Here is a 7,788-nt window from a genome sequence, read left to right as displayed (position 1 = left end):
TATTAAACAACTAGTGCAATAATAAAATAAGGAAGAGGTAGGACATAGGTGGAGTCACTGGGGACTGTTTTTCTTATATTCTATGTGCTGTAGTGACTGCCATATTTAGCTTAGTTAAGGGAAACCATGTTTACCCTTCACTGGGACTAATTCATCAAATATATAAAAGCAACTTGTTAATATGGAAGTTTCTATGGTCTAATTATTAATGAGAAAACAAAGACGAAAAATGGACTTAAAGGCAGAAACTGAAGCAGAATCTCTCTACTTGTGTTTTCTGATTTTTCTTATACCAAAAGGCTTGTTATTGGTGTTTCCCAAGCTGTGAGGATGTCCTCTGCATTACAAGACCAAATGGGTGATAGTGATTTCTCTCTCAGCTCTCATCATGATTAGATGTAAAACAATTAGAAATGAGCATCATCATGACACTTTCTCAAATACAAACAAAACTCAAAAGTTCTAATGAAGCATCAAGACCCAGCAGCTCGCTGTTTCTTTATGTATATCTTTTTTCTTAATTTCTAAACTTGTGACATATTCAACACGTGGGCTCCGGCCCCCCAATCTGGTAATCAGTCATTCTTAATTAATTGGTTTCTCTAACACTATTGTTATTAGGGGACATGCTTGCTGGAGATGTAAATAATTTGGAAGGATTTCATGTGACAGATTAGGATGAGGTTGAACAAGGGTTCCAGTTGTTAAACATGCATCTCTTGTTCATCATGTGGCAAGTTTCATCTAGACTGACCAACCCAAATCATGTGGCAAATGGAAACCATGAGAGAGAGAGAGATGTGGGATGGGATGTGGGCACCCATGAGTACTGAACATGTGTGATGTATATGGGTTCTAGAGTACTGGAGACAGTGGAGAGTTCCCCATCTGAGCGGCTGTGTAAATTGACCATCTTCTTTGTGTTTGTTGCCAAATAGTAGACTGCCTGCCTGCACCCAGGCCCCAGGCCCAAGCACAGTCCATATGAGAGGACTTTGCATTTGTTGTTGTTGGTAGATAGTACTGTGGTGGTTGCTGTAGTAGTTGTCTATAACACTAACCATTTCTGAAAGATCCAAGCGAGCCATCTCCTTGTTTATTATCTTTGGGTTTCCCCTTTGGGTGCGCCTTCTTTCTTGGGCCACAGGTGACAGGGCCCACAAACGGGTCTGGGCGTGGGACCTACATTCCTACCCACCTCTCTCTTTCTCTTTCTTTCTCTCATGCTTCATTGTTGGACCCACCATCCAAAGGGTGGTGGGACCTACATAACTCAATGATTTTTATTTGGGCATTATTTATGTAGTCATTTTTCATACTTCAAGATTTTTTTTGGCCTATCAAAATTTCTTTGGCTTGTGACTTGTCTGATTTATAGTTGGTAACAAAAATGGAAGAGAGAACTTTAAAATCCTTGTAGCTTGTAATTTTGGGTAGGACTACTCAATGTTGGGTCATATTCCTTTTAATGTTGTTATTGTTTGTACAAGTACTAAGTGGTAATAAAAGTTATAAAACTACTACTACTACTACCAGTAGAATACCTATTTTATTGAACCATGAAGGCATGAACCCACCAAACAGCCAAAGAGCTAGCATAGTTCTGGGTCACCTATAACCTCAAGTAATGTGATTCATGTGATGTAATAGGGCCCTACTCTTAATACCAACACAATTTGTCTTTGATCTTGTTCTTCTTTTTCCTTTGCAATCTTTTAATTGTCTATTTGAACCAATAGTTTTGAGAGCTCACCTACATTATTGGCTTCGTGGTTGGGACTTGGGATTAATCCTTCTTATTTATTAGGGGACTTAAAGTTAGGTGCAATAATTAAATGTTGAAGCTTTATAGTTTTTAATTGTAGCTAGGTTGAGCTGCGGACCCCAGCATGAAGAGAATCCATAGTTTAAAAGTGCTGACTTCAATAAAAGAGAAAGCCTATTACCTAATCATTTACTGTCAATCTCACTCTTATAATAGGATTACTCTGATCAAGTTCTAGAGAACTGTCAAAAAAGGAGGAGAGGACACTCAAAAGGTTTTAAACGGTAAGAGAAAAGAAGAAAAGAAAATGATTGTGCTGTAAACGATAAGAAAAAGAATAGAGCCTTCAAATTTAGTAATTTACTACCCCTCCTGGCCATCAACTTATTCCCATCTCAAACAAAGCCCAACAAAATGGATATTGAAAAAACCAAAAAAAAAAAAAGCTAAAAATCCCAAATTACAAACAACCCATTAAAAGATGTTTACAACCAGGGTCAGACCCCCTATGCTGCTTCTGCTTCCTTTTTCTTTTTCTTCTTCTTGTTCTCTTCTTTGTAAATAATGCATTCACATAACAACATCTATGTTCTGTAAGTTCCTGGCCTTTTGTTGAGTATTCACAGGAGAATTCTTCGGCACACGATTTGAGTGCTTCTTCTCAGCATGAAAGAATGACCGGCCTTTCTTTTATGAGCTAAGACAGTAACAAATGCGGGAAAACGTTGCTAAAATGACTTCATATATATGTTGTCTGAGAAGAGAAAGATACAGATGTGGTATGACAGATATTGAAGAGGATTGTGCCATTGCATCCGGCCATGCCTGCTAAGAGTTGGGGACAAAGGTGCCAACATAGCCAAACCCTACTATGAAGAATGCCAAAGATTGCAGATAGAGGTATAGGAAGTAATGGTTCTTTCCATAGGCAAGATCATAGCATGCGATAAAGAAGAGAAACATTCCAACTCCTAGCTCCAGCAGATGGAGTCTGTTGGAAATCAACCATGAAACAAGCAATGTGTCAGATATTATGTATAACACAGTAATGTAACAATTACAGTTTTGAATACAGGACACTGGGAAGCCATGTAAGACTGGCCACCAACTTCAAGAAGGAAATCAACAGCCTTGTTTAGCCTGGGATCTGCTTATGGCTTCAGTTGCTCAAATCTAGTCCCAGGATACTTTATATGAACACATAGAGGAGGCTAATGATTCAAATTTCAAAATATATGCTAACATATGCAATTGTTAATTGAAAACCCAAGTTTTGAAAACTGATGTACAGTGATGCCTTTTTTGATCAGACTCCCCACTCCCCTTCTTGTCAAACTGAAAAAATAGCAGCAGCATGTAAAGAAAATTACCTTTCTCCGATCCTGACTCGAGGTTTCTTGGCTGCTTTTGAAGCTGCTTTTACCTTGAGAGCATCTCCCAATTTCTCAGTTACAACCCATTCATTTACTCTTCCTGCCTCCAGCAGGCCAATAAAGGTTGCCTTAGTCCGGTGCAGAGACATTACATTCTCAAAAAGGATCCAGAAAACTAACAGGTGGAGTGACCTGCACAATTAGATCACTGTGGTAAATAAACTGCTGGAAATTCCAGTAACTCGTAGCAACAAATTTGCATGCTACAGTATGACAAAAGACAATTTGAAATTTCACTTTTCTGGGTATAGACAGCAGGGGAGGGTGGTAGGGAGCAAACCTTAGAGTTCCAACTGAGTTGAGTATGGTAATGATAGAAGGGATATAAACAGATCCCCACTTTGGGACCTCTACTTCAGGAACCAAAACAGTTAATGGCATTACAACACAGTAAAAGACAAAGGTGACAATATGGGCTACGATCTTCCGAACAAAGAAGAAACTGTATATAACATGGAATTTCTTCCACAGAGTCACTTTCTGCAGCAAACAATAGAGAAGACTAAATAAATACATCATCCACTAAAAGGAGATAGGAATTAACAACTACATCAAATGACATCTTTTCTTCTATCAAGAGAAGCTGACCTTGTTCCTTACAACCTCCATGACCATTTTCCTGAACAGATTAGCAGGTCCACAAGACCAACGGTGCTGCTGGTAGCGGTAGGCCTTGAAAGTACTTGGTAGTTCATTTTTCACCTATTGTCAAAAGAAAAAGAAATTTGTAGAACACCATAAGAAAGCCACTCAGAAGTAATTTTTAGCTTTTTAGTTATGAAGTTGGTTTTCAGTTGTGATGATTCATTCGTCATTCCCCAGGGAATAGATTTCCTGTTAGCCTTGGCAGACACTCTCTGAACCTACTAGACTGCGCTTAAGTCTTAAACAAGGAGGCCTCAGCAGTGACCATTCACCAACAAAGCCATGTGTCCCCAAATGACTTGTGTCAAACATTTGGTAGGCAGCTTGGCCTAGTTATATCATTATCAATTAGTTTTTCAAAAGATATTTATTCCTGTACCAAGCTATGGAGATATCATATTTAAAAGAATACTTAGATTTCCTCAGAATACAGGGGAGTCAACATATCGACACAAGTGGACCTGTGGTCCCAAGATTATTCCTAATGTGAATTGTGAAAATCAAATTAAACACGAGCACATCGATCCGATTGCCATCTTCCTTTTTTTTTTTAAAATAAATAATTTAATATAAATATACGGTCAGAAATACATATAATTAACATTCTATACGTATAGATATACGGTACCTGGAGGCCACCAACGTATACGAACTTCCAGCCCTTGAGACTCGCCCGCACGGCTAAATCCATGTCCTCAACCGTTGTTCGGTCCTTCCATCCACCCGCCTCATTCAGAGCCGAAATTCTCCATACGCCGGCCGTCCCTGTATTTTCATTATTTATTTATTTATTTCTTATTTTCCAGAAAATTAAATTTTATTAAAAAAAAGAAAGTAAATTCTGTGAGTAGCAGGGTGTTTTTACCGTTGAAACCAAAGAAGGCGTAGGTGGACGAACCCACTTCCTGCTCCACCGTGAAGTGGTAGTTCAGCGACATCTCTTGCATTCTGGTCATCAAGCACTCGTCGGAGTTCACTGCAAAGCCGCCGGAGAGCCACCGGAACATCATCAGCAGTGTTTTCTTTGTTATATATATAAAATAATCCGATTAAAATAAGAAAGAGCATTAATTGGGAGGAAAATTCAAGTGTCGGTGAATGTAGGAGAGATGGGCCACCAGCAACATCGGGGTCGTGGATTGCAGCGAGCATGGAAAGAATAATTGCACATGGGGGATGCTGTAGAGTGACAAAGAATCGAAGAAAAAGGAAGATAGCTTACGCAGTCACGCTGCTCTCGATTTCACGTAAATCCAAACATACCCCTTACGAATTGCGCGACAAATTCATAGTCAAAAAGGAACTGTCGATTCAGAAAATGACAGACCTACCCCGAAAATCTAGCAGTTCCTTTTGTTCCACGCCGGCTAATCCGATGGCAGTCGCCTTGCTTTGCTTTGCTTACAAGGTTTGCTGGCTTGGTTTGGGACACTACCGTCATTAAACCTACTGACAAAGAAAGCGAATGCAATACATGCAATACTCTCTCTCTCTCTCTACCTGCAAATTGGTTTTTTCGAGGGGGGAAGGTGGAGCGGGACACTGGACAGTGGGAGGGGAGGTGCTGAAGTGGAAGGGAGGGAGTGGTTCACTGGTTTGGATGTGGGTCCCACGTTCCCCATCGGGTGCCGGGGAGGACTGGACCAACATGGACCATGGTCGGAATCGTGAGCCGAAGTGCGAGACCCGGCTGGCCAGCTCTTCGACTTCACGATCAGTCAGGTCGGCATTCAGCAACAAGTCTCGCCACCATCAAAGAAAGCGAAGGCGGAGGAGGCCGAACCGGAACCGCCGAAGAAGGGCAACGAAAAGAAATTGAAAGAGAAAAAAAAAAGGCAGCAAAGAATTAAGAAAGAAGAAGGAACAAGAAAACAACGAAAAATAGACACTAGACAGCACCGACACTTGATTAGAACTAATGACTAAGTCAGACACACTAATTAAGCTGAGTTAAGCGAGGCATACCGAACTTCCAGCGAGCTTGAACTAGAGCTATATCTGGGTTGTGGACAAGGAAAGGGATGGTTCGCCAGAGGAAGTCTGGTTCAGGTTGGAAATCTGCGTCGAAAATGGCGACGTAGTCGCACTCTCTAACGTAGCTTCGTTTCATGCCTTCTTTGAGAGCCCCTGCTTTGTATCCATTTCGGTTGTCTCTGATCTCGTATCTAATGTTAATTCCCTTGCTTGCCCATCTCTGGCATTCCAGCTCCACCAAACTCTGCAAATTTTAATACATAAAGAAAACAGAGCAGACACCCGTATAAGACATTTAAGAAGTTGATCAGGTTTAAGTTGACCATGTAAAAGAAGTCTCGGTTTTTAACTTTTCAGTGTTGTCTTGTACTGTAATATGAATGAATGCAGATCAAAATTGAAACTTTAGATGGAAAAACGCCTGGTTTTAGGTTTTTCCTCTTAATTAACTAGTTTTAGGTTGAATAATTGGTTTAAGCTTATGATTGCTAGCTGGGTCCGATCTGAAGCACAGATCAGAAGCAGGAAAAAAAAACTAGAGCATTTCCTTCCGATGAAGTAAAGAGAAAAAAATTCTTTTCTTTTTTCTGCTCTGTTGTCGTCTAATCTAAAGTAAGCACCTTGATGGTTGAGTCTGTGGAATCGTCGAGAACTTGGATTATGATTCGATCGGATGGCCATGAAAGCCCGCATGCAGCTCCAATGGAGAGCTGGTAAACCTGCATTAACAGTACATGAACAGACATGAAACAAATTCCCAGAAGTACAGAGAAAAAAAGATACAGAGCAACTGAGCAAGGAGCGGAAATGCTGAATCATTAAGACCTCGATAAGAAAGAAACAAGTGGGGAGATAGAGAAAGAAAAGGACCTCCTTTTCATTGTACATTGGGATTTGCACGAGAACCATGGGATAAGCTGAATTTCCCATTTCGACATCGTCCTTCATCGGCTCCCATTTGTAACGCTTCTCGGGTTTTCTCCCAAATACCTTTACGAGAATGATGACGATGCCCATATAGACCCTTTCGACGAACAGCATAATTGACATGATCAAGCACACAAAGACCGCGATTTTCAGTAGAGGAACGATTAGAGGAGCCTTGATCTGTTCCCAGATAAACCCCAATTGCCCCGCGATGTCGTCCCTCGTCCCCTGAAACGTATCCGGAAGCAGTGTAGTAGCAGAAAGCCTATCCATTTCTCTGTTTTGATCTCTCCAGGTAGTGACAGAGAAAACAGAGGACAAGGCAGATGGAAACCCAGAAGCGTGAAAAACAGGGGGACTAGTGGTTTATAGATTGGCTACAATGTCCCAGAGGAAACTCACTAGATCTGCATGGATTTAAAGGAATACCCTTGGCGAAAACAGAACGAATCTGTATCAACCCTTTCTGTCTCTTCCTCTCCTTTGGAGTATCGCTTCCGAATTACGCAATACAATGAGGTAAGGATGGACTGTCAAGTCATTCGTTCGCTCTAATCCCTCAACGCTGTCACCGTCACAGAACCAGACTCACCAGACTACTAAGACGAGAGAAGACAAACCCAGTTCGGATCTCACTCACCCAGAACACAGCAGCCTCGAGAACAAATACAAGCATTACAAAGACATTGACCAGAAAGGAAAAAGTAAGAACACTCGCAAGTACAGAAGATCTAACTTCTAACTCTCTGCTTGAAACCTTCAGCCTTCCCTCTCCCTCCCTCTTTCCCAATCTCTGCAAATCCAAGAAATGCAGAGCAGCAGACTGCAGAAGATACAGATTTGAGCTAGGGATAGAAAGATGGAGAGGCAGAGTAAGAGACAGCGAGATAGATAGAAAGAGGTGGTGTTTTATAGCTTGAGCTTCTGGGTCGTCGTCCTTTTATTTCTGCTCTCTTTCTCTCTCTTCTGCGCTCTTCCCCTCTTCCCTCTCTTATTTAGTAATGTTGCTGCTCTGCTCAGGAACCCCGACTGTTCCGAATAACA

At 41.1% G+C, this 7,788-nt stretch overlaps 1 protein-coding gene across 1 annotated transcript; it reads right to left on the bottom strand.

Annotated features, from left to right (window-relative positions):
• Positions 1-2,091: 2,091 nt before the first annotated feature.
• LOC104587567 (glucomannan 4-beta-mannosyltransferase 9) lies at positions 2,092-7,788 on the bottom strand. Its single transcript, XM_010245233.3, has 9 exons — positions 6,688-7,788; positions 6,438-6,536; positions 5,809-6,061; positions 4,709-4,819; positions 4,472-4,608; positions 3,787-3,900; positions 3,479-3,678; positions 3,136-3,330; positions 2,092-2,756 (listed from the first exon to the last, which is right to left on the bottom strand). Exons 1-9 carry the CDS (start codon positions 7,015-7,017, stop codon positions 2,594-2,596), a joined length of 1,602 nt encoding a protein of 533 aa, XP_010243535.1. The 5' UTR covers positions 7,018-7,788; the 3' UTR covers positions 2,092-2,593.

This window comes from Nelumbo nucifera, chromosome 6, assembly GCF_055504915.1.
Source record: "Nelumbo nucifera cultivar China Antique chromosome 6, China Antique-T2T, whole genome shotgun sequence".
Lineage (NCBI taxonomy): Eukaryota > Viridiplantae > Streptophyta > Magnoliopsida > Proteales > Nelumbonaceae > Nelumbo > Nelumbo nucifera.
This window is presented reverse-complemented; position numbering and strand designations above follow the sequence as displayed.

Bases quoted from the DNA above. Each gene is read 5' to 3' on its own strand.
- LOC104587567 (XM_010245233.3), bottom strand. From the start codon at position 7,017: ATGGATAGGCTTTCTGCTACTACACTGCTTCCGGATACGTTTCAGGGG. The intron at 6,537-6,687 runs GTCCTTTTCTTT...CTGTTAATGCAG, and splicing joins CAATGTACAATGAAAAGGAG to GTTTACCAGCTCTCCATTGG. The intron at 3,331-3,478 runs GTTTGCTCCCTA...CTAATTGTGCAG, and splicing joins AACTCAGTTGGAACTCTAAG to GTCACTCCACCTGTTAGTTT.